This window comes from Eptesicus fuscus, chromosome 20 (assembly GCF_027574615.1).
Source record: "Eptesicus fuscus isolate TK198812 chromosome 20, DD_ASM_mEF_20220401, whole genome shotgun sequence".
NCBI lineage: Eukaryota > Metazoa > Chordata > Mammalia > Chiroptera > Vespertilionidae > Eptesicus > Eptesicus fuscus.
In genome coordinates this window covers 9,686,002-9,712,430 of record NC_072492.1, presented here as the reverse complement: position 1 = coordinate 9,712,430, position 26,429 = coordinate 9,686,002, and the positions used below count along the sequence as shown (strand labels likewise).

The window sequence follows — 26,429 nt, the reverse complement described above, 5'->3', positions numbered from 1 at the left end:
TCCTCCCTCTGTCTGTCCCTTCCTCTGACTGCCTTTCTCTCTGTGTCCTCATCTCCCTGTCTGTCTCCTCCACCCCTCTCCACCACCTCTGTATTCCCTGGTTTTCCCTGCTCTCCTCCCCTCCCCCTTTCCCTTCCCTTTTTTGGGGGCTGCACAAAGGGAAGGGGCAGAGGTCAGGCTGGGGCGAGCAGGGCGGGGAGCGCTCAGCTGCCCCCACTGCCCGCCCCCCCAGGGAGCACAAAGGAACCATTGCATTGTGGTCTCAGGCCCCCATTGTTTCCCTGTGAGGGGCCTTTGCAGGTGGGGCTGCCACCATCACAGAGGAGGATAAAGGGATGAGCTGGGAGGCAGAGGCGAGCGGGGGTGGAATATTTAGCCCTTGTTCCCACTGGGGACTCAAGGGGACGGCTGATGGGAATGGGCAAGTGACAGGTGTCAGTGAGGGAGAGGATTGGAATCCCCAGGACCCGCCCCATGTCACACTCATGTCACAGGGTCCTTGTTGGCAGAAGAGGGGGGACTGCAGGCTGCAGAACAAGGGTGGGGCAGGGTGGATGCAGAGACCCATCCCCACTCCCAGGGTGGCCCCCAGCCCGAAGCTGGGCCTGACACCTCCCTTGGGGATTCCTGTCGAGATCCTGGCTGGGCACTGGGGGGAGGGTGCATGGAAATGGGCCGTGCCTGGCGCCCTGGCCTGAGGCCCTTGGCACACAGATAGCCCTCTCTCCTGCCCGGATTGGTGGCTGGAACCCCAACAGCCACTGAACGGATGGGAGTCATGTCCCCAACCCTAGAGGTGGGGGTTGGGCAGCACCTGCAGTGGTCCCTTTGATTTCCTACATACCCTGCAAGACTGAGAATACATTCGTCTGCTCGGGCTGCCATAACAAAGCACCATGGACTGTGTGGCTTAAACAACAGGAATTAATTTCTCACAATCTGGAGACTGAAAGTTCAAGTTCAGGGTCCAGCGTGGTCGGTTCCAGGGAATGCCCTCTTCCTGGTTACCGACTGCTCGCTTCTTGCTGAGTCCTCAAAGGGTTGGGAGAGAGCTCCCTGGTGTCTCCTCTTATAAGGGCCCTAATTCCATCCTCAAGGGCCCCACCCTCTTGACCTCATCTAACCCCACTTACCTCCCAAAGGCCCCACCTCCAAATGCCATCACATTGAGGGTTAGGGCTTCAATGTAGGCATTTTGATGTGACACAGTTTAGTCCACAGCAAGTAGTAATAGTAACAGTCTTAAACACAATCACTTAAGAGCATGGATTTTTAGTCTTTTGTTACCCTCCCTCCACCCAGTTAAAGTGTCCTACAGGCCACTTGATAGCTTTGGGCTCAGGCTTCTCAATGAAATGAGGGAGTTGGGCTACATGATTCATTTAGTCCCCTCCCAGCTCGGAATTCCCTGGGTCCAAGCTGCCTGGGAGGCCGACTGCTCGCAGGGCCCAGTGGCCACAGGGCCTTGCCTTGGAGGCTCTTTCGGGCTGTGTTGAGGGGACTGTGGGCGATTTGGACCAAGAAGGGTACCCAGACCCAGAGGAGGGAAGGAGAAGAGGAGAATGGACTGGGGACAGTGTCTGCCCATTCGCCAGGTGTCCTCCCCGCTGTGGACATGGACCTTCATGGCCTCAAGGCCTGTCCCCCAGCCCAACCCTGCCTCCTGTTCAACAGGACTCTGCTCTCTGCTGCACCGGCCCTGTGTTCCTTAAGCTGTAGGTACAGACACATGACACAAGTCCCTGCTCTGCCCCAAGGTGTGACCACTCAGATTGGGGCCTTGTGCCTTGTCCCCAGGCAGAGCCCAGAGCTTTAATTCAGAAAGAGCAGTGGCTCTGCATCTCGGGAGGGGCCGTGCCCTCCCTGCTCCTTCCCTGCAGGTCACTGGGAGGTCAGCGTCTCCCTTGGCAAGATGGTGGCAAGTGTCATTGGACTGCCTTGTGGTCTCTGTTCAAGAGTAAAGTGGACTGTAGGGTTGAGGAAAGGAGAAAGCGCTTTGGTTTGTAGAGATTAGAAATGAGCCAGGTCTGAAGTGAAGTTACTTTGTGCAGTGAGGTATCTGCAAGCCAGTGGTATCCTGGAGCCAGCATGCACCTGCTCACACGGGCTCGTGAGAACTGACTATGGGCATCTCTTCCCAGCTCTGCATTCAGGGCATCGTGCTGGTGGTTTGATATCGGCCATGACGGGAATATTTACACCTTGGAAATTGGCACATGCTACAAATCAAGGGTTTTCTTCCTAGAGAGCTGGTTGTTAAATATGTCTCAGCATTTCTCCCAAAAGGCATCCTGGAAGTGGAATTTTGGATTTTGTTAGCAGCAGGAAACCTAGAGATAGCTCATGCAATCTGGCCACCACATTGGACAGATGGGGAGACTAGGCCCAGAGGAGAGCAGTGACTTGCCCTGTGGTTGAGGGCAGCATCAATGAAGACCCAGTCTCGAAACTTTGTTAACCATAGGGCCTCAAGCAAGCATCCTTTCAAGTGGTAAGTCCTGGAGAGAAATCAGACCTGGAAAAGATTCCTCTTACTGAGGAGAGGTTAGAAGTTCATGAATGTTTGGAGGCAGCTGCTTGAGTGAACCTGCCTTGACTTTTTCATCAAGCGAAATTGGATTAGGCTTCCACCCACTGCCCTCCTTCTTCACCCTCCCTCCGCCACCCCAACGAGCAGGGCGGGGCACTTCCCCGGTTTCCTGGCCAAGCATTCCTTCTGATCCACGAGGTCACCTCCTTCAGCCCCAGGATGGGAAGATGTGCTTTAGCATCTCCAGTGTCCCTCCAGGCCATGACATCTTTACAGTAGCGTCCATCGTCACCGATGGAGAGACCTCTGAGAAGGTGGTGATCTTTGTAGGCCTGAGAGTCTGGGATTGTCCAAGCTTGGACTTCACCCCATCTTCTTCCTCTTTATGACAAATGTGCTGCTGTAGATGGGACAAGAGGTGGAATTCCAGCCATTCTTTTGGGTTACCAGGGTTCTAAGAGGCCTCAAGACAGGGATTCTTGTGCCGATGATTTATTGAGGGGGTATTCTCAGGAGACACTAGTGAGGGAGTGAGGGAAGCAGGACAGGGCAGGGAAGACGCTAGGGAAACACGTGGGTTCGAGAGAATTCAGTCTCAACATAATCACAGGGGGCTCTGGAGAGTAAGATGCACCAAAGTTGTCCTGCTTCAAAGCAAGAGGGCAGGGCGGTTATACCTGTCCGTATAGCTGGCCGTTGGCTAGAACTGCCCCTGGGGAGGGGTATGTGTAACCTTCCAGGTATTTCCAAGCCAGGCAGTTTTTATCAAGTAAGGGCAAGCCTTCAGGGAAAGTGCAAGTGTTATTGCATTATGCAATAGCGTGCTTCACAAAGCATTATATTTAGAAGCACTGGCCCAGCCACATCTTGGTGAGTTACTTGAGGGGAAGACAGTTCATTGGGATTTAGGGGCCATCTGTGGATTTCTGTTTTGTCCACTCTCCAACAGCCCTGTACTGTGGGAAGACCTGGTGGGGTTTCTCTGGGGCCGCATGTCCTTCCTCTGATATCCAACCAGTCACTCAGCCGTGACATCTCTTATACCCTTCTTCTCTACCATACACACTGCTGCTGGGGGTGTCTTCAATACTGGCCGGTACAGGCTGCGTGCTGTAACAAGCAGCCCCCGTGGTCCATTGCAGCAGCACAGGTGTCCTGGTTGGGTGGCTCCCTTCCAAGCAGCGAGTCGGGCCCAGGTTTCTCCCATCATGTGGTTCTGCCATCCTCTAGGGCAGTGGTCGGCAAACTCATTAGTCAACAGAGCCAAATATCAACAGTACAACGATTGAAATTTCTTTTGAGAGCCAAATTTTTTAAACTTAAACTTCTTCTAACGCCACTTCTTCAAAATAGACTTGCCCAGGCCGTGGTATTTTGTGGAAGAGCCACACTCAAGGGGCCAAAGAGCCGCATGTGGCTCGCGAGCCGCGGTTTGCCGACCACTGCTCTAGGGCCTTGGACTCATTGCTGGTATGGAAACACAGAGCAGAGGGGAGCATATTGGAGACATTTCCAGGCTGGGCTTGAAAATACCAGGCATCACTTCTACCCCTGACATTGGCCAGAACTTCATCACATGACCACCCCTAACCGCAAGGGGCGCTGGATAATGTAGTTTATACGCCTAGGAGGAAAATGAAATGGTGTTTGGTAACTCCATACAGCCTCTACCGTAGACCTTTTTGTTCACTCTGCTGACTTCTTGGGCATTTGCAAACCACCTCATTATGGAGTTATTGGCATCAGAAAGTGATGGTGAACGTTAAGGGTCTTTTATCTGTGGAGGAAGCAGTCCTGGCCCAGGGGTATGTCTCCTGCACGGCAGCTGCCTAGGCTGGGGGTGTAGGCCCACCCAGGGAACCGAGCAAAGGCGGCACCGGCTTCCAAGGCATGACCTCATTGGCACTGGCTTAACCAGCCGGGCTAACTGGCCAGCCAACCAGCGGCTGGACGCTACAGGGCCACAAGCTTCCCTGTCTTTCATGGCCTTCCCCGGGAGCCCAGCTTAGCCCCCCTCCGCTTCGCTGAATCACCCTTTCGTGCTGACAGCCGTGTCTGCCATTGGCTCTCGCTGGAAAAGCGTATCGGGAGCCAACTGGATCCCCATTGGGGCAGCTTTGTTTTCCCTGCTGAACACAAAATCTCCTGTTCACTCAGAGAGCCGACAAGGAGACCCCGTGGGGCTGCCCTGTGGGAGCAGCCCCGGTGAATACGGCGCCCGAATGCTCCAGCTTATTGAAGGCGGCTGCGCAGGCCGACTCTGCCCTCGGAGCGCGCAGCGGAGGGAGCGCGGAGCTGTTCCAGCGGATTAGCAGCGCAGACTGAGGGCGGCAGGTGCAGGCCTCTCTGCTGTTTGGGAGGGTTATGAAATACTGATCTTCGCTCTGCAAATCCTCCCCGCGGCCTCGTCCGGCTATAGGCCGAGAGGGGATTTCTTGTTCAGCCAGGCTTGGTGGTGGTTTTTAGTACCCCCACCTTCCCCCGACTCCCCGCATTCCTTGGGAACTCCGATGCGAGGATTCGTGCACGTGTCTGACTGTTCATTTTCTCTTCATTCGTTCATCAGCTGCACATTCACTGGGGCTGTATTAGTGCCGGGGTTCAGGGTGGGTCTAGAACATGGAGCCCTGGGTTCAAGAGACCCTGGCTTACTGTGCAAGAAAGACGCCTCAGGAGGCGATTCTAACCAGGCTGCTACCTGTTAGGGTAGATGCAGTGCAGGTGTCAGCAGGTGCCCACGTGGCCTTGTCGGCTGGGCTGAGAGCCGGCTGTGTGTGTTCTGACCTCATGCACGCTGTGGTCCCGGTGGCTCATCACGCCTCCAGCCAGGCTGCTACTCGCTATGGCGCTGGTAGCAGGTAAGAAGGACCGGTGGCAAAGCCGGAAACAATTTGGGATCCACACGCAAAACCTCCACAAAGACCGTCTGATGTGGCAGAATGTGCACCTTGAGGCGCTCCGGGCTGTAATCCTCGGCTCTGCGGTAGAGCGGTCTCCGGGGCTTTCCCTGAGAGCGGGGGCTGGCTGTCGCGCACTCAGACCCCCTCACCCGCCCAGCCTGGCAGCGAGCAGGGATTCCCCCCGCACTCTCCCCTGGGGTCGCAGGGCTCCACGCTGGCAGAGGATGTTCGGATGTGTCCTGTGGCTCCCGTTTCCGTGAGCCTGTTACAGTGGGAAGGGGCTGGTAGACCTCGGGGCGGCTCTAACGCCTGGCTCCCCAGGTCAGAGGCACGTGGCACCCTAAGGCTCTGCGGTAACTTGTCCCAGGGGCCCAGCAGCTGTTCCCCAGTCCCTAACCAGAGCGGGTGCCAGGCATGGAGCGAGATGGTGTCGCCCACACCTACGGCCTCCTCGGTGGGTGAAAGCTGGTTAGTCCTCTGTCCAGCTGGTTGTCTGGAAGCCTCCCGGGAGGCCTGGGTGAGCTCCCGCAGGTCAGGGCCAGCGCTGGGGGTGGGGTCCTGTGCCTCACCCTCGCCCGAGCTCCTGAGGCCTCATTCCCTCATTCTAGCTCCCCCCTGTCTATGTGTGTGTGTGTGTGTGTGTGTTGTGGGGGAGGGGTTGTCGGGGACTGACTCTGAGAGGGCCCTCTAAGACTGGGGGACATAGGTGGGCACCAGCTGGAAATCCTGTGTTGGGGGTTCCTGGAGACAGAAGAGATGGTTAAGCAGCGGAAGAGGGTGTAAAATGTGAACTTGGCCACCAGTTAAAGCCCAGATGTATCCAGGTGGGGAGTGCAGGGCAGGGGGAAGTCCAGTGTCCACTGGCCTCTGGCCCCTCAGGCTCTCCGGTCAGCAGGCCTCTGCCGGGATGTGAGGGCTCCTCACACCTTCTGCAGGGTCTGGTTCCCTGGGGTGTGGAGAGAACCCCTCACCCCCGGAGCAAACAGTCCCTTTACTCTCCGGGAGGAGGCAATCGGGCTGGGCTGGTCAGCATCTGCCTCTGTTCTTGTGGACTGAGCAGCACCCCCAAATCCGGCTTTCAGACGCCTGAGGAGTAATTCACTGAAACACCATGTACTTTTTAAACATTGCACCCAATTTAACATTGCACCCATTTTGGGTGGGAATCCTTCCCAAAGAAAACTCAGCTGTCCTGCCTTGTTGAGCCATGCACACGGACGCGATTTCACCTGTGGGGAGGGCACGGCCGTGGCAAACGCGGACTGGGCTGCAGTACAGCCTAAACCCGAGGTTTTCTCAGCTGTTCCGGATTGTTGGCCTCTGTTCAGAGTGGCCCTTAGGTGTTCTCTGTCTGCTCCTCATGGTTTCAGGGTCCCTGGTCCCTTTTCTGCACCCTGTTGGCTGGCTGTTCCTTCTTCCGGTCAGTGGGTCCTCCCTCCCCCTTTAAATATGTGGATCACAAGGCGCCGTGCTCTAGAATGGCTATGACATTTATCGCCAGTGCTTGTGAGGAAAGGATAATTAAGCTGTGAATGAAGACCTGGAGGCTGCTTAGACCTCTTCCTTCCTGCTTCTCACCTGAGTTCCAGAGACTGGAGATACGCAGGTTAGGTAGGGTGGTATCCGCCCTCAACAGAGACGTCTATAAGGTAAAGAGGAGACAGCATTCGTCTCTTCAGTCCTCACATCGAATAACCGAGGAGCAGAGAGGGTAAGAAGAGGGATCCGCTTGGTGGGGGTTCTAACGGCCAGGTCCCTGGGTTTTGAGGACCCAGGAAGGCTCGGGAGGGAGGGTACTTTCTCTGAAAGTCTTGAGGGCTGATCTGTTGGCTAAACAGGCTTATGCTGGGCTGTTCCAGAAGGTGGAACGAGGGCCACCTGGGAGGAGCTATAGAAACAGGCGAGGCGAGGCTCACGGAAGTCTGTCCAGACGGTGGGATGGCGACAGGAGGAGCGAGGGTGGACCGACCTTCAAGTACCCTCTCCTCGCGAGCAGGCAGATTCTGTGGCTGGTGTCCAGTCTGTCAGTAACCGGCCAATGACTGAGTCAACAGGGATGGCAGGAATGTGTCAGCTCTCCCACGAGTAAGCAGGAGCACCTGATTGAGTTCTGGGCTCCCTTGGGTGCTGAGGTTGATTAGTAATGTCTGCCACGAGCCTGGCCGGGAATCTGGTGGCTTGTGAGCTGCCTATATGCTTTTCCTGCTTCCACACTCGCTCCCAATCAGTGTCTTCTCTGGCGACCCTCCTTTTTCCCACCTGGAGATAAGTTTTCATCTTTGAGCTTTCAGCGTAGGAACCTGAGTGTCCTGCCTGCTCCTTCCTTTCTCGGGCAGCCGCTGAGCACAGCCGATCTTCCTAAGGGCTGGCTGGTGGGCGGGCAGGGGCGTCAGGTGGGAGCTGAGTGTGGGAAGGGGAGTGGCAGGAGGATGATGGGGAGGGGGAGGCACACCGAGGTTCTTCCTGAGGACAGGCAGCTGAGAGGAGGTACCCTTGAGAGGGGGCAGCCGCTGCATTGGCGTGGGGGGAGGTAAGGGTCATTGCTTAATGGTCATCAGGTTGCCCATGGACTCAGGGACAAAGATGTGGATGGCCTCAGGGGGTGTTAGCAAAACTGCCCCCACTGGCGGGCGACCTTGGACACTGAACATTCTGGGCCTCGGTTTTCCGGTGTGTGTAACGGAACCTGTGGTCCTGATACCACCTGCCTGGGTTCCTGACAGGTCCCTGTGCTGCTCACCTGGGGGTGTGGGTGGGAAGTGCTGCTGAGGGCTGCCCAGGTGCGGCTCATCACTGTCCCCTAGGGATGGGCTGAGGTGGGCCACGTGGGTTGGACATGGGCTCCCTCCGGGGAGGAGGCGGTACCTGCAGGCAGGGAACAGGGTGGCTGGTGGCAGAGCGGGCTCCGCAGTCCTTTTCGTGCTGGAACGGACCTTCTCGGCATAGTGACCACTGGCTGGGAGGCCTGGGTGAGCACCCAAGGTCAGGAGAAAATTCTAGATGGCCAGGAGCTGGTTCAGCCCACGGCGTCTCCTGCCTCCAGTCAGGAGGGCTGTCTGCAGCCCCGAAGGCTCTGGGCAAGAGGCTTTAATCTAATTACATGCTTTATTTGAGCCAATTTGTTTTCCAATCCATCTTGTTCAGCAAGAAGAAAGAGCATGCTGGGGACTCGGGGCGCCCTCCGGTTCCGAGTGGAGAAGGGGCTGCTCCCCTGCCTCACGTGGCCAGGGCAGCCCTGACCTCTGCCAGCCCGGCCACCCCACCCCCAAACCGGCTGCAGGCTGCCCTGCCTCACGGGGAGGGAGCTGCCACCGCTCAGCCACTTACATCTGCTCGGAGAGAAAGCTCGGCTTGCTGGTCACCCCTCCAGAAAGCCCAGCCAGAGAGCCTGTTCATGCCTTTTCCGCGTCGAGTGCCCCAGGCTGGACTGAAGCAGGAGGGGCTGCCAGGCAGGCGACCTGGCAGGGACTCTCCTTCCCCGTCACCCCAGCTCCGAGCCTTCCTGGCTCCGTCCGCGGGAGCTGCCCTCAGAATCCCAGGCCCAGCATTTTAAATCTGCAAATCTCTTTCATAATAAGGCAGGGGATTTAGAATCTTGTTATTAAAGTCCAAACAAAACACCACAGCCCTGCAAACCTCCCTGGAGAGGGCAGATTTATCGGCTCCTGCTGCACTCCCCGAGTGTCAGCATTTGGTTCCACAGCATTTTCCAGAATTGTCTTTTCCCGCCCTCCCTTTGGAATCCTGCTTCAGCCCTTGCTTCCCTGCTGGTGGAGGGCTTGTATGCGTCCTGGGCCCCGGGCCTCGGTCGTGAGCAGTGCGGAGGCCTCTGCCTTTGGGAGGGAGGCAGAAGGCAAGCCAACCCCAAAACCCTGTCCCTGTCCCTGCCCCTGCGACAGGTGCTGGGAAGGAGCCAGGTCCCCTGAAGACGAGTGTGCTGTCCAGGACAGCCAGAGGTCCGTCAGTACGTGCTCGAGTGAGAAAGGGAAGCATTTCAATTGGTTGTGCCAGGAATACAGCGAGATTGGTGTGTTGTTTTTTTCCCCATGCTCCTAAATTTGCGTAAAAATGATAGCTAGCATTTTTTAGAGCTTAGCATGTCAGGCTTCATCTCGCTAGAGCTGCCGAGAACGCCACACTCACCCCAGTTAATCAGCGAGGAATCTGAGGTCCAGAGAGGTGCAGGGACATGCCCACGGACACAGCTCGGCAGTCCCGGGACCGGCATGGTGAGGTTCTCCATCGCCTGCCTACCTGCTAACTGCTGCCCAGCGTCCCGCAGCCCCGAAGGTCATGACGACCCTGAGACAAGCCGTTCCCTCCGCTGCCATGGGTTGTATGCCAGGTCCAGGGAGAGGCGGTCTGTCCACCGGACACTCCGGGCCCCGAAACAGCAGGCGCGGCGTGCAGGAAAGCCCTGTGGCCGGAGCTCGGGGCTGCGCTTTCTAGGTGACACAGGTGGGCGGGCCTCCTGATTTCTAGCGCCACTCACGGCCTCTCCCGCCCAAGCCACGCCCTCTTTCTCATCAGAAAGCTTAGCAAGTTTAAAAGACGCCCAAGCCCTTCTCCCAGGCGTTCTCACGGGCCACCAGCATAACGGCAAAGGGAGCTGACTGTGACTTTCCAGGGAAGCCTGGGGAGCCTGTGTGTGTGGGTTTCTTGGTCCACGCAGTCTGGCATCTCACAGGAGCCACTGCATGCAGCCGATTTGACACCCGTGAGCACCGGGGGCCGGGGTCATGTTCCGGTGGGTTCCACGAGCATTCGGTGGTGACCCCACCGCGGGCAGAGGAGGCACACAGACAACCCAGGGCTGAGGTGGGTGCTGAGAACGGAGCGGTGCCCAGCTGTGCGCGGGAGCAGAGAGGAAGGCCGCACCGGGAGATGAAATGATTCAGGAACGGGTTGCAAGGAAGGTCGCGAGGGGAAGGGCACTGATGGCTGAACCTGTGAATGGCCCACCGTGGTCTCCGGCGTCCCTGGGGTGCGGTCCTCGTCTTTCCAGATCGTTTGCGGGCAGTAGGATCCAGGCGCCGCTCACTGGGATGGAGGAGGAGGTGTGTGAACAGAGTAACCGTCCCGAGGCCGTGGACCTCGGGCACAGGCAGGGTCCCAGCTGTGGGTCTGAGGTCCCCGCTGCATCGGGACACCTCTGTCTGGCTGTGGCCTGGCTCTGGGTCCGCAGTGGAGCCCGGAGAGGATCTTGGGGGCAGATGTCTTTCTCTTGGGAGCTCGTGGCTCAGGCCCCAGCACACCAGCTGGCTTCTTGGTTTGAGGACCGGGCCAGTCACCCCCTCCTTGCCTCATGAGGCCCACTGGCGGGGCCCCACCTTTTCACTGCTCTGCCATCATTCACCCTCCATTTACCAGCATCCAGTGGGGGCCCCCGGAGGCCGCCTCGAGCCCATCACACCCAGTTAGCAGCAGCTTCTCATCCTTTGGGTCCCAGCTGAAGGGTCATCTCCTTGGGAGCCCGTCTCTGACCATCCCTTATCACTCTTGCCGCACCCTAGTTATTTCCTCCTAAACCCTATGAATAGGCAGGACAGTTATTATTACCCCATTTCACTGATGGGCAAACTGAGGCTTGGAATAGTCAGATCATAGGGCTGGTGATGCGACCCCTTTATACAAGAAACAACCAGTTTCTCCAAAGTCCGCTAACACCTCCACCCTCAGGGCCGTAGTGGGGACGTGACCTTGGGGAGCTGCCAGAAGGACATTGGAAGTGGAAACGTTGAGCTTTGCTATTTGGGAAGAAAGGAACATGGGATTTGAGGCGGCCACAGTGGATGGGCCAGACCCAGGCCTGATGTTGGAAGCTGGCACAGCGGGTGGCTCTCCAGGAAAGGTGTGAGCATCAGCCCCTGCTCCAAGCCGTGGAGCCCCTGTCCCCAGCGGGGTGCGGGGAGAGGACCCAGGGCTTGGGTAAGGCCCACATTTCCGGCTTCCCCACCGGAGTGGTTATTTGCGGTCCTGGAGAAGGAACGCGGCTCCTGTGGTAGAATGGCAAGTTAGGCTTCTAAGGGCTTGGAGACGGTTCTTTGTAACCACAGCACAGAGTAGACATCATGTTCCCATAACCTCAGGTGTGCGTGGGCCTGGGCAGCCCGGGGGCCCACCTGTGGCAGTAAGAGGGTAAAAGCCTCCCTCAGCCCATGCAACGCAAGACCCTGCACCCAGCAGCCCCCAGTGACCCAGGCCTGGCAGCACTCTCCGGTGGCTTTGCTTACATTTCAAATGGAATCCAGACCGTCTCCAGCCCCACGGGGCCCACTCCGGCTGTGTGACTCATCTCTCTCCTCCGCTCCTCCTCCTCCGTGCTGGGCAAGGCTCCCCAGCCTTCATTCCGGGCCTGGACCATGCCAGGCTTAGTCCTGCCCTCGGGCCTTTGCACGGCCGTCCTTCCGGCTTGGCGCCCCCTGGCCTCAGGTCTTAGCCCTGCATCCTTCGCAGTGTTCACTCTCGGTCCTGTGCTACCTCCCGGGGGTGCTTTCCCCGGCCACCCGGGCTAGAGCCGTGTCCTCACTCCCCGCCGCTTCCCGCGCACACAGTTGGCTTCCTTTCCCCTTGGTGTCAGCAGCTGCGGAGCTGGGGGAAGGGGGAGCTGCACGCACACGCAGCACTTAGCAGAACCCCACGCGTTAGCAATACAAGTGTCACCTCATTAAATAACGAGGATACCGCCTCGTTACAGGATTCACACCCACCGCCCGTATGTGGTTCCCATCCTCACTGAAGAAGACTCACCTCAGAGTTTTAAGTGCAACATTGTATCCTCATTAAAGTAAAATTAAAAATATGGATGAGACAAAACAGACACAGTCCCACCGCCCAGCATTTCAGGGCATGGTGCATTCTTCCACCATAAAATCCAGCCCCTGCCGTGGTCGGCAAGCCTCCTGCCAACCACGTAGCCTCAGCTCTGGCTGGGCCCCCTCGCCAGCTACAGGCTCCCCTTTTTGTGGTTCCTCGCTCCTGCCTGGCCCTTTCCTGCCCCGGGCGTCTCACAGGGCTGATTCCTTGTCATCCTGCCCGTCACCTCCTCAGACTGGCCTTCCTGTCTAAGTAATGCTGCCCCCCCCACCCCCCCGCTGAGCCCCCCTGCTTTCCCCATTCTCTACCTGCTCAGTGTCTTCACTGAAGGAGTGTCTCTCATTTCTGAGCCACTCGCACTCAGGAAAGTGTGTATGAATTTGCATCCCAAGCACATTGTATAAGTGCCTGACAAAAGTCCTGTTGATCTAAGTTGCGTCTCGCTGAGATTGAACATTTTAACGTCTCCGTATCCCCTTTGTCCCTCTTTTGTGAATTGCTTGTTCCTCTGCTTTGAATGTTAGGTCACTTTGTCTTATTTTAATTGATTCAGGAGAGCTCTTTATATATCCAAGACACTAGTCCTTTGCCATCTACGTTGTAAACACCTTGGGGCTTTTTTCCAGTCATTTGCCCCCACAGGTTGTAAGGTACCCCACACCCAGCCGCTCTGCCAGCATATTGCTCGAGGCTGCCCTGTCTGGGGAGTCCTTGGCCTCTCTGTGCCAGAGCCCCAAGTTAAAGGGGCTTTATGCTGTCGAGGCAAGTAGGGGTGGGGGTGATAGAGTGGGTGGGTTTGGAGAGACGTGTGGGTGCTCAACAGCTGCCTTGGACCCCAGCTCTCCCAGAGAGGTCGCTGGGCGCTGGGCAAGGTGCCGGGGGTGAGGGTGGTTTTAGCAGGGGGACAGTCGCTCACTCACCTGTGTTAGGACCAAGAGGTGAGAGCTGGCATCACAGGGACCGCCTCCTCCGTCCGAACCCTGTGGGTGGCCGCAGCCCCTGGGAAATCGCACACTGAAAGCTGGACTCTGCCTGAGGGGTTCCAGGCAGCTTGGTGGCTCCGATGGAGCCCAAACACACTCCCTGGGCAGACTGACCTAACCTGCCTTTTGTCACCTGCTAGTGGGCCGAAATGGGTGGAGCCAGCGGGGCCCCCCTCCTCTCCCCAGTGCCTCGAGTGCTTTTACCCCGGGCCCTGAAACTCCCCCAGCCCTCCAGGTCCCTGTCCTGGGATGGACCGTGGTAGCTGGGTGTCCCTCGCTCATTACCCGCGCAGCCCCACCTTCCTGAGTCCCACAGCCCAGAAGCAGAGGCAGGGGTGCTGCCGGGAGCGAGACCTTGCCAGGTCCCCGCCCCACTCCAAGGGAGGCGCCAGATGCAGCGCCCCTGGCTCCAGCCAGGGCCCGCTGGGCCCGCCTGCCATATGCTCAGAGATGAGCTTCGCTCTGCCGAGCAGGCCTGCCCAGCAGGATTTTTGGCACCTGGGCACAGGGGGCAGACCAGAGGGGCCAGCTACTCAAGGTGGAGGAAGAGGAGGGAGGGGCTTGGCCGCTGGGATTGGGCCTGCAAGGCCCCCTCTGGGTTCTTGGCTGTGGGTCGGTCAGCGGAGCAGGTGGGGGGAATAAAAGGGAGGGTTGGCTGCTCCCAGGACGCCAGCCAGGCAGCCAGGATGGGCCTGCTGCGAGCTGCAGATGGCGGCCTCGGGGTCTCCGCAGCTCTCCCCGGGACAGAGCCGTCCGGTGTTTGTCCCTGGCAGCTCCCACCTCGTTGGTCTGTGCAGGTCTTCCCGTATTTACCTGTGCCCTTGACCGGGGCCCCAGAGGGTCGCCCGAGAGCGTGAGGGCAGGAGCTTTTTGCTCACCCCGTACTCCCTACTTTTGTGTGGAGCCAGGGTAGGTGGGGGCCCAGCCGTTGGGTCCAGTGAGGATGGGAACGTGCTGGGCATAAAATATTGGGACCCATTTGGCAAATGAGGCCGATCCACTGATCTGCAGGGTCTGTGTGTGCTTAAGCGTATGCCAGCTTTTATATTAGGGTTGAACTATATGAAACTGCCTTTTTTTAAGTTGACAAATGATTGATTTTAGGCATTTTCATGTGGTTCATCCGAATAGATTTCTATCTTTTTCTGTGTTTCTGACCACATCAAATTGCATGAAAAGGATGTGTCCTTTCAATGGTCACGTCGACTCAGCCTTTGAAACTGTCTGGATCCAGCGAGTTCGTAAGATTATTTCTCTGTTCAGCTTTGATATCTCTCCTTTGGTTCAACCTGGTCATTTATGTGACGTATTTCATTCAGACGTCCAAGATTTCAGCCTAAAGCTATACAATAGCCTTAGAATTTGTAAAACCTTCTTTAGATTGTGGTTATTTCCCCTTTCTCCTTCCTTTCTAATGTGTATGTTTTCTCTCTTTTATTCATAATTAGACATGACAGTGTATTGTCCGTTTGGGTTTTTTTGTTGTTGTTTTTAGTTGGTTGGTTTTGGGGCTTTCTTGAGAATCAATTCTTGGGTGTGTTTATAACCTTGGAGGTTTTTAGTATCGACTTTATTAATATCTACATCTGTTGTTATTAATTCTTCCCTCCTGCTTCAGGTTTTGTTTTGCTTGTTTCTAACTTGTAGAATTCAATATACTTTATTTATTTTCATTATTTTTTGCTAATTTGTTACATCACGGTGAGGACATGTGGCCTGTACAGTTTTCAGCTCCTTGAAATTAATTTAGCATTCTTGTATACGTATGTGTCTGTTCCTTTTTGTATTTCTAATGTATTTGTTTAACATACTTCACTAAGATGTGCTTACACATAAAATGTTATTTTAGAACAAGCATGTGAAGCTCGTGGCCTGCCGGCTGCTTGCCTCGTTTATTTGGCCCGTGTTAGCCTTTGAGTTTGACATGCTTGTTTTAGAAGCTTACAACTTCTTCTTTAAAGTTGTAAACTTAGAGATTTGGCTTTATTTGGTTATGTCCCTCTGCAAACGTTGTTTAATGTACTTGGACCGGTTTTTCAATAGAGTTACATCTATTTACAGCCATTGCTCTTCTATAATCTTAATTTATCACAATTGTTTTATATATGTCCACTTTTCCTGTGTTTTTTTTTTCTTTTGTCATATTACCTATAATTTATTTGCTATCTTCTCTGGTGTTTTGTGATTTTTCAAAAAGCACTATTTGATCTAATAGCTCCAAATTGTCAGAGTAAATCTGAAATAGCATCCTTTGCATTCTACCTACTTAGCACAGAGAGTTGTATTTTCCGCCTCACTTTATTTCTTAGTTTTTGTTAATATGATCTAAAGTTTCAGATCATATTTAGATCACATTAACATATAGTTAGTATGATCTAAATTTTTATAGTTATTTATACATACATACACATTTTCTGATGTTCCCTTTGAAACATTTTAAAATTACTTTGCTATTTGCCTTGTTTTAGAACCAAATTTGAAGTCTCTATGTTCATTGGTTTTGTTCTCACCACCAGTATGTTCATACTATGACTTTCTCCTCTTAAACTCTTTTTTGGTTGATTTCACGGTTGGGAAATATTCTCAAGTATTTCTCTCAAAAAGGATACATGATTGGAATGTTTTCAGAATCCTTGCCTACTTGAGAATGCCTTTTGTTTATCATGGCCAGCAAGCATGCAAGACAGTCCAGCTAGGTATAAAATTCTTGGGTCACAAACTTTTTCCTCTTCAAGACCCATAGACATTGTGCCATAGTCATCAGGCCAACTTCTCCTTCTTGATTTTTAATCTGCATACATTTTTTCCTCATCTTGGTATTTCATATATTTTGCAAAGATTTGTCTAGGTGTTGGTGTCTTTTCCTTGATGAAAAACAAATCTATGAGCCCTTTCCTTGGGCATGTGTAGGTCTGTCTTAGCTCAGGAATCCTATCATTGATGGTTTCTACTCCACTTGGCCTCCAATGTAGTTCTCTTCCAATTATATGCCACCTCACCACTCTTTCCCTACACCCTTATCATTTTCTCTTTCATAGTTTCCATGTCTCTATCCTTCTCCTCTGTATTTTAGGAGGACTTCCCCAATTCATTCTCCATGTTCTGAATCAGTGTTCTACAGTACCATTTTTCTTTACTGCTTCCAGAGTGGATTTTAATTGTGCTGGGTTTTTAGGTTTTTGTTTTTTAGCTCTTTCATCTCTCCTATGTCACTCTTCATGTGTCATCATATGGCCTTTTCAGATTTGCGTAGTCTTTCCTTATGGCTTTCTTCTCCTATTTTATAGAGGATGTGTCTTTTTATAATTCTTTTAGTCTGCCATACTCATTCGGTTACATATTTTCTATGACTGTTTTCCAGCTATGGCGACAGAATTTGAAGAGTTGTGATTGAGACCGTATGGCCTACAAAGCCTAAAATATTTACTTTTGGCACTTTGCAACAACAACAAAAATTCACAGATCCCTGTACTAGCGTGACAGCTGGATTCCTGTTTAGCTCCAAGTGGGATGGCAGGGAACTGTATGCAGCTCCATCTCCAGTTCCTCATCCCTACCAGCCTTCCCCCTCGGTTCACTTCTGCTCTGTGCAGCTGGCATTCGTCTGTCTCCTCGCCGATTCTCTCATTCTCTGCATCGATAACTTGGATAAAGGTGCAGGTTCAGGTACCTCCTGCAAACACTGTCCTTCCAGTCCCTACCCTTCCTTAAGCTTTCCCTCCCAGACGGGGGCCACTGTCACCAGGCCCCGCCCACTTCCTGCCCATTTGTTTTCTGGTTGTTGTTTCTCTGTCATTTCCACCCCCCCCCCCCCCTTTTTTTAGGATCTTTCTGTTCATCAGACAAAAGAACTGTGTCCGGAGGTAAAACCTGGACAGGTTTAGCGTGTTCCACCACCACCTGCCTTGAATTAATAGAGATTGCTCCCAGATTCCAGCATTGGGTCATCTATCAGTTTCGTTTCTGGCATCAGTGTGAACTTTCGCTTTTTTTCGTTGTCTTTATAGCTATTTTGGAAAAAAAACAAGGAGGGGCTACGTGGGTGACTGCCAAGTAGATGCCATTTTGAGGGAGTCGGAGCTGCGTTTTCAAGCCGGGTTGTCCATCTTGAAGCAGTCTCCCCAGCTTAGTGCGCATTTGATGAAAGAGGAAAAGGCAGGAGCGTTTTCCTTACCCAGGGACCGCTTGTCCAATGCCCTCGGTCCCCTGGAATCCAGCCAAAGCAGAGAGCCCCCAGCAGCCAGGGAGCTGCCACGGTGTCCGCCTCCCTGAGGGTAGTCACGTCACCCGCCGGAGAGCAGCGCGTCTGTCATTCCAGCCCCATGTGCCCGTGCTTGACATACAACCCGACAAGCTGGGGTAACTTCCTGTTTCCTTAGCTCACAACTAGACTGGAAGCCGCGAATATGAAGAGTAGGGGACATTTTACAGCAAGAAGCACACTGGCCTGACGAATTTCTGGCCAACTGAAAGGAAAGACATAGGACCTCCCCCACACACACACACACAAATACAACTGCACACGTCAGAGGCTGGCTCCGTGTCCTGCAGGCAGCCTGAGCGTCGCTGTGTGAGCGCCCGTCTCCTACACGCACCTGGCTGGCCTTCCCCTGCCCAGCTGGGTGCTCTGTGCAAGTCCTGGGTGCGGGGACTCTGTCTCCTCCTCCACAGCTACACCTGATCCAGGCGGTGGTTTCTAACCCTGGGTGCACGTTAGAATCACCTGGGGACTTCATGAACCTGGACACTCAAGGCTGCCCCCTGTATGAACCTGGACACTCAAGGCGGCCCCCTGTACCAGTGACATCAGAATGTCTCGGGGGTGGGACTCAGGCATCGGTGTGTTTTTACAGCTTCTGGGTAATTCCACTGCGTGGGCCAGGCTGGGAACCAGGGTTTGGGAGCACAGACTGCAGCCAGGATCTCCCATCTCTACCTGGGGCTGATGGGCGGGGTAGAGGGCCGGGCCCCGGGCCCCGTTAGTGCCCTGTGAGCGGCTGCCACTGCGGAGGCACAGACTGGACAGTCTGGGGTGGCTGTGATTCGTCCAGCAGGGTCCGGAGCTCCAGCTAACTAGGCAGTGATGGAGGCCACACATCCTAGTACGCTTCCTGTCTCGGGTCGGTTCCTGGCTCTGAAAAGAGGAGCTGAAGATGTACCAGGAGGGAGTGATGACGGGGAGGGAGGAGGTGAGAGCTGGAGGTGCAGGGCTAGGTTGTCCCAGGACTCAGCCACCTGCCCTTCTGCTCCGCAGGGCAGGGCTTACTGGGGGCGGGCACCCGGGGACCTTGCAGTCTCTAGTGTCCTGGTCTTTAGGGGGGATTTGGTCCCTGCCTCGCCGGTTGCTGTGAGGCTAATAGGGGCCGCGCCTCAAGGCTCTCTCTGGACCCGCTGTCGCCTCGGCTGAGGTGCAGGCTGTGCTGGGCCCTGCAGAGGAGGCCGTGTGCACCTCCCCTCCTGACCAGAATGCAGCACGCACAGGGGCCAGTGACTTTCCTGAAAAATAACCAGAAAGCGACCAGAGTGGATTCGCGGCTGTCCCTGGAATGACGTCACCCGGCACCACTTACATTCCAGTTCGCTTCCCTAAGTGGAGAGAGCCGGCGGGATTCCGGCCAGCGCACTCGGGACCACGAGGACTTACGCACAACCTGGGTCTGGCCCCAGCAGTGGCTTTGCTGTGAGCGTCATCTGGCCCTGAGCTGGCAGAGAGGGCTGTCCCGGCGGTGACGGTGGCGGTGACGGTGGTGGTGACGGTGCCACTTATCTGGTGCCCAGGCCGCCATCCCCTCTCAGCTCCCCCTCTCGGACTTGGCCATGGTAGAGTGCAGGGCACGCTCTCAGGACCACCCAGTCCCTGCACCCCAGCAGGTTCTCCCTCCAGTAACCAGCCACCCGTCCAGCAGGCGGGGGAGGGGGGGACTGGTCCTGCAGCCTCTGGTGCACCCGGGCAGGGCATCCCGGGGTAGGGTCGAAGGGCTCAGACCCAGGGGAGCTGGCGGGGGGCTGTTTTTTCTCAGTTCCTGAGACTGGTTTCCAGCTGGGTGCCCAGGAAGCTGGCTCCGGAGGCATTGGGCAGCTGCCAGCTGTGACGCTCAGGGCAGTGGGCGGAGCTGTTTCGACTTTGAGGCACCGTCCGTCCGTGTATCGCAGGCCCCTGAAGGAAGCAGCGCCCTCCGATGGGGTCAGCGGCTGACTCTGGGGTCATCTCTGAATGTCCCCTGCAGACTTCAGCCAGGGGTTGGGGCGTTTGGCTCTGGAGGCCCAACTTCATGCTCTGGCTCTGTCCTGGGCTCCCAACCCGTCACTGCTTTCCCCCGACTTGGCCTAGGTTCCCGCTCTGCACACCGCGGGGCCGGCCAGTCACTTCCACGTCTGCGTGTGCGTGTCCCCTTCACCTTATTCGTCACCCTCCCACCCTCCCCAGGACACACACCCAACCCACTCCCAGCAACCCCGGCTGTCATTGCTCCTAGAACAGGGGGCCCTCCACAGCCCAGGCCGGCCGGGCTGCTCCCGCAGGCAGTCCAGGAGTTGCTGGAACACGGGGCACTCCTCATCCCCAGCTCTGAGCCCGACACACACTCCCACTGAGGGACTGTTGTGTTGCCTGAGACCCAACATGGCGTGAGCACGGGGACAGTCATTTTGACATCTCGGACTCGGTTCTAGGTCCAGTCTTGGTGCTAGCTGTCTGGGACGCATTGGGCGGGCGGCCTCAGTTTTTGTATCTGCAGAATGGGAATAACACCCACCCAGCAGAGAATGTTTGTGAGACTTGAATGGGATCCAACATGCCAAGTAGTGGTGCAGGGAGGCTGGGATGAGTCACTGGGCCTCTGTGGTGGGCTGGGCGCCAGGCGTGGACCTAGGGAAGGAATTGTACCCCCTCAACTACAGAGCAGCAGGGTGAGGGCGTGCTGGGCTGGGGTTGGAGGTGTGCATTTGGTGGGTTGCCACAGGCCACCCCCAGGAGAAGCAGGCCTGGTTTCTGGCCAGGCCCAGTCCCTCCACACCCCGCCTGGCTCGCACTCGGACTGTGGGAGCCCCGAGGTGATCCCCAGCGGCCGCAGCCGGGCCGCCCTGTCTCAGCAGTAGGGCCCATTAGAACTGAACTCTTCTGCGGGGGCATTTTATTTGCACACTCCAGTAGAGTGGACACCAAAGGGGTTTTCTAATACTTCATGGGCTGCTAATTTCCTCCGTGACCCCTTTTGTTGGGGCCTGACCCCAGCCAGAGGCTCCACGCCATGAAAGCCGGCGCCTGACACAGACCCGGGGCGCGGGCCACAATGAGGCCTCTATCGGCTTTAATCAGGCTCCACTTGCGTCTGAGAGCGGGGGGATTTGTGTGGCGCTCAGAAGCCCTGGGTGGCGCAAAGTGGGAGCCCCCAGTGTCCCTCCCGGAGGCCGGGGGTGGGGGGGTGCTGCAGGCTGTGGCTGAAGGATTCCTCAGGCGGGAAGGGGGGGGGGGCGGGGAGGAGGGGAAGGGGGCCTTTGTCCCAAGCGCCTCTTTAGAAGCCAGGCCTGCCCTGAATGGCCGCAGCCGGCCTGGCCCAGGGGTGTCACGGGCCTCGGTATTTAGGGAGGTGGCCCCCCCACTCGCCCGAGGCCTAGTCAGCACCAGCCTAATTAGGTTTTGTTTGTGCTCTCCCTCCCTGCAGACTGCGATTCCTACTGCAAGGCCTCCAAAGGGAAGCTGAAGATCAACATGAAAAAGTACTGCAAGAAGGACTATGGTGAGTGAGGGGCGGGGCGGGCGTGGACCAGCGAGGAGCGGGGTCGGTGCCAGTGGCCCCGAGTGAGTGTGGGTGATGCAGTCTCTGTGACCGAGCAGGAGGCAAGCCGAGCCGGACAGATCCCACGCCCAGGACTTCTCATCCCTTCCACCTCGGTCCTTGGCGGCGGGGGGCGCGAGGGGCACGAGGGCCACAGGGCGTGAGGACCCGGTTACCCCAGCCCTGCAGGGCGGCACCCAGGCCAGCGGGGGGCTCGGACTCAGGCCCGAGTCTGTTGCCCAAAGGGAGGTCCATGGTACGTTTGAGATGCGGATTCCTGACGCCTCCTTCTCTGGGGTTGACTCCAGAAGGCGCTGGGGTTGGGCAGGGGAACAGCGCTGTCACTCTGACCCACGGGAGTGTGAACACGGCCCACGGGAGCCGCGGGGCTGCCAGCCTGGGCGCCGCCTGCAGATTCCGTCATCTGAGCCCTCAGGCTCTCTAAGCTGGGAAGGGTCTCCTGTCCCCCTACTCTCATTATGCACTGTTCTCCCCCCCTGGGGACAGGGAGCCCCCTGCCCCCTTCCCCATGGAGCTCCCTGTCCCTCCTCCTTAAGCATCTGCTGAGTCCTGTGCCCCCCGCCCAGCGGGAGGTGAGGCGTCGGCCCTGTGATTCTGAGCCCCGAGAGTGTTCTCACTGGCCAGACACCATGTGACACGGGGCACAGCCTGGCTTCGGTCCTGGTGGGCAGAGACAGACGGGGAGCCCGCAGGAGCGGGGGGCCTTGTTGGCCACAGGTTGTGTGCAAAGAGCAGAGGGACAAGCAAACGGGAATCCGAGAGAGTCATCCAGCCGCTGCCACTGGCAGGGCAGGAGGGCCCTGTGTAGACTGGGCATCCTCCTGGGCAGCCGAGGTCCTGGTCGCCCCGCCAGGAAGTAGCACAGCCAAGAGGCAGGCCCGGGGCTGAGCCCAGGCCTCTCACCATGCCTCCCCTGCTTCCCCTCCTCCTCCCCTCGCCCCCTGCCCCTCACCGCTGCCCAGGACAGGGGCAGGAAGGGGGAGGACTAGGCGGCCACGTGGGGCAGGGTGTTTCCATGTTCGCTTGACGCGCTCCTAAGTAGACGTTGGGGAGGGGCTGGGACGAGAGAGCTGAGCAGGCTCCCCGTCAGGAGTTGACCCACAGCCGGTTCTGTTTTTCGAGTGAAAAAGGAAAAATTGGACTTTTGTTTAAAAGTTACCAAAACGGAACCCGTTTCCACCTGGTTCTGTTGGACTTCATCCTGTTTTGTTCTCTTCTGACTCCTCGTCCTCCGTGGAATTCCACCTTCACCCCCCCTGCCATTCCCGGGGACACGGCCCCTCCGAGCTCTCCGGGCCTCCTCGCCCAGCAGCTGGCAGCCCCTCTCTCTGCCCAAGGGGCCCAGTACCCTCTCTTCATAGACCCGGAGGGTCCCCAACCTGCCGGCGCCCTGTCCCCGCTGGGGCCTCCCTGGGGCATGGGCCCCTCTCCTGCCGGTGAGGATAGGTGGGCATAACCTCTGGCTTGCACTTGACCTCTGCTCCCTGACTCAGCCCTTGTCTTCCCCTCACACCTGACTCCCCCGGGGATGATCAGAACGAAGCAGGGTCCAAGGGGGCAGGCTTCAGTTCCCTGTCGCCCCAGGTGGGACCTGGCCAGCTGGGACGCTGACCGGCCGGTGGCGGCCCAGCCTCTGCTCCTCCCCCACCCCCTGCCGGGCGGGACGTGAGCAGCAGCACGTGCAGGAGCCGCGAGGCCTGGAGCTGTTGTCCCACTGCTTTAATGCTCTACCCACGCCCTTGGCCTGTTACCCCAAGGCCCTCCATTCCCCCAAAACATTGGGGGGGGTTCTGGTCCCCAGGATTGTCCCTGATACTCTTGGGGTCCCCCACTCAGCTCAGCATCGAGGCCTGTGTGTGGAGAGGCAGGACAGGGAAGGATCAGGAAGGAGGTGCGGGGGCTTCTGGGGACGGCTTACGAGAGCCCGCGGGGGAGGGGGGAGGTTCGGTGAGGAAGGTGTGAGTGGCACCTCTGGGGTCCGGGCTGGGCCCACGGGCACAGCAGGGGGCCGCCCCCCGCAGCTGCAGGCCTGGCTCTGAGGCTGGGGCGGATCCTATTGGGACCCTGGACCCCGAAAGGAATATGAATAGGGGTGTCCCTCCCACCCCAGGAGCAGACCTGGCCCGGCCCCAGGATAGATGAGCAGGAGGAGGATGAGGGGGTGCTGGCCTGGGGACTGGTGAGGGGGTGAGGCCGCCAGAGCAGGCCAGGCAGGGAGGCCAGGGCGGCGGGGTCGAGGTCGGAGGGGCTGTCCAGTATCTGCCCTCTGACCGACACCCCGGGGGAGCCAATTAGGAAACACGGTTCCTTCAACTACGGCCGGGGCACGGGGATGTTCCAGGAGCTGCTAATTAGAACCTTGGGCCTGCCCCCCCCCCCCCCGCCCCCCCCCCCCCGGGAGAAGAGCGGCCCCTCTGAGGCCAGCTCAGCGCTGGTGTTGGCTGGTGCAGAACAAGGGGCCGCTGACCTGGGCAGTGGGCGGTGAGGCCGGGTGGGGTGTGCAGGTCCCACCCTGTGTTCCCTTGGGCATGTTTGCTCGTGAGAGAGGGCCCGGCCTGGGGAGGGGAGGGTTGGGGTGGGCACCTGGCAAGACAGGAGGGCATTGGGGTGGGGGAGGTCTCAGGGCCAAGCCCCTCCATGCTTCTCCCATTCCCCCGGAGAGACCGCAGGGCAGGGCCGGGTGGCCGGCCCATTTTCTGCAGGGAAAGGGCGCTGGCCCCCGTCCTGGCACACAGGTTCCGGGGCTGCTCTGTGCCGTGGGCCTCAGTGTCCTCATCTGTCAAATGGAGGTGTGCCCGGGGACTGACGTCCTCCAGCTGAGCCAGCCCCGGCCCCACCCGCCCCGAGCCCGCTCCCGGGCAGGTCCACGGTGACACTGTCCCTGCAGCCCCTCTCCGGGCCGCCTCAGTCCTCTGATGCCCTCTAGGGGATCCGGCTCACCTTGCAAAGGCTTGACGGCGCCCGCGAGAAAGCCGGTTGTTCACGGAAGACAGTTTTATTATTTTCAAGTGTCTCGGCCGTTCCTGGCAGCTTTGCAGGAAGCCCAGCCTTGGAGGCCTGACCTTGATGTAACGTTGCCGTGAGTGTGCGTGTGACTGTGTGTGTGTGTGTGTGTGTGTGTGTGTGTGTGTGTGTGTCTGCCCGCCACAGAGTCTGTGCCCTGCGCCCTATGCAGGCAGAGCGCACCTGCGGGGGGCACGTGTCCTGGGAGCCAGCGGAGTCCGGGCGGTGAGAGTGCCGGGTGCACCTTGTTCCCGAGCATCTGTTGTGCGAGGGTGCTGGCCAGGCCTGCCCAAGGGCTGGGCACCTCAGCTGGCATGGGGAACACCCCCTGTGCCCCCAGCCGACATGGCGTGGAAGGGGCAGAAGAGCACCTGCCTCCTCACCCCACCCTGTGGGCCCAGGCCCCTCCAGACTCCTCCCAGGCCTGCCCCTCAGCCTCCGCCTTTCTCTTTCCCTTCCGGCCTCTACCCCACCTTGTCCCTCTGCTCCTTGGGGGAGCCCCGTGTGGTCCTCTCCCCTCATGTTTGCAAACCTCCTCTCATCTCACACAGCCACTCTGCACAGGCACTCCCACGCACACGCACACACAAGCACATGCACACATACACATATGCACACACAGGCGCAGCGGTGCATAGCCAAAGGAGCCCTCCCTCACACAGCCGTCCCCAGCCCCAGTCCTTCCCTCCTTGGTGAGAGCGGGCCCAGCGTGGGGGTCGGGTGGGCATCCTGCTCTGGGTGCTGAGCTTACAGATGTGGAGGAGACGGGCTTAGTCCCCAGGGAGCTTCCCGTCCAGGCGGAGCACAGACACGCAGATGAGAGCATAGAAGGTGGATGTGGGGGGGCCCAGCCTGAGGTGGGCGCATGCAGGGAGCCCGGCCTCTGAGCAGGGTGGGAGGAGGGCCTCCTTGGGGGGGGGGGGAGCCCCGTCGTCAGCGTTCACTGGGCAAAGCAGGGCTCCTAGGCAGAGAGAGCGCTCTCCAAGCCCAGAGCGGGCACAGGCTGGGAGATGGAAGAGCAAGCGTGGGGCGCCGGGTGCATTGGGGCCAGGGAGAGTCTAGTGTGGGCCTCAGCCGGCGTATCCACGCCCGTGTCCAGAACCCCTCTGCCACCCCCCCAACACCCCCCCCCCCCGAGCCAGTTCAGCTCCTGCCCAGTCCCCACGCCGCTGCCTGGGGGGGCCGGGTGCTGCTGCCGGCCTCGTCCTTCCCCCCGAGGTTCAGACGGAGGGAGACAGACAGCTCCCTCTGAAAGGTGAGGTCATCTCACTTTTGCCAGTTCTTGGAAAAATGATCCGTTCCCAGAAATGTTTATTAGTCACCCCTTTTGTTGAAAGACGTTTTGGCACCACCAGATGGAAAAGTCGGAACGCTTCACAAGAGGATTTGTCTGCGCTCCTCCGAGAGCCGAGGGGCGCTGCCCAGGGCACCGCTTGAAGGGAGGTCTGTGGGCACCTGTGGGGGGAGCCGGGCTTGTTCGGCTGTGCGAGGTCCCGTGTGCTTTGGGGGGCCCCTGCAGAGGTGGGCCTGGGGACGTAGGCAGCACCTCCGTTTGTAGCCGCACACCCTGTGTGCCCTGGAACCTCCCGGCGCAGTGGAAACCCGAGGGGAGAGCCTGCCAGGCCAGCGCCTGCTCCCTGCCCTGTGGGCCCTGGACCGGGCACCTCGCCGCCTGTGCCCTCACCCTGTGGCACCCTCAGGGCACCGGGAGGCAGGGATGTGTTTGTCAGTCGGGTGTGGAGATGCAACCAGATGAAACAACATGCCCGAGATCAGGAAGCCCACGGCCGAGTCTGTCTCCTCCTGTGCCGGGCCCGAGCCTGGGGCAGCACAGAGTGGCACTCGGTCCCTTAGGCGGCTCCAGAGCTGGTGGCCTCACGGGCCCCTGGGCTCCAGCTCCTGGAGGCACAGAGATGTCTTCATGGGGTCCCCGTGCTGTGGAGGTGACGGTCACGGTGGATGGAGCCGAGGTGATGGGTATCCTCGCAGGGATGTCAGTGATGGTGGCAGAGGTGGGGTGGGCACAGCCATTTCGGTGAGAGGCGTGGCCTCCCAGGAGAGGAAGGTCCTGGGCAGAACCACGATGGCGGAGGCGGGCGCGGGGATGCTGCTGGTGGACGCCTGCGAGGGCCGTGCTGCCGCGGGCTGGAGGGTGCGATGCTGGGGAGGTGGGAGCCGCTGCCGGCCCTTGTTCAGCTGCTGGGAATCCGTGAGCTCGGCCTTTCTCCCCCCGGCTTGCCCCGGGCACAGGGGCCTCTCAGCACAGGCTGGCCTCTCCCCTCCACACCCCTTCCCCTTCCTTTCCTTGACCTTGAGGTCAATAGCTGTTCTGACCAAGACCGATCCCTTCACGTGCGGAGAACCGGGCGGGTGCCAGCCACGTCCTAGAGATAAAGTG

The 26,429-nt window shown here is 57.9% G+C and overlaps 1 protein-coding gene across 2 annotated transcripts in view; it reads left to right on the top strand.

Moving 5' to 3' along the window:
• The window catches only part of NTN1 (netrin 1), a 180,556-nt gene that overhangs the window by 145,368 nt on the left and 8,759 nt on the right, over positions 1 to 26,429 (top strand). For both annotated transcript variants that reach the window (XM_054709687.1, XM_028128292.2), the window contains exon 6: positions 20,894 to 20,968. In XM_054709687.1, coding sequence (XP_054565662.1) covers positions 20,894 to 20,968 — 75 coding nt within the window. The remainder of the gene's footprint in view (positions 1 to 20,893; positions 20,969 to 26,429) is intronic.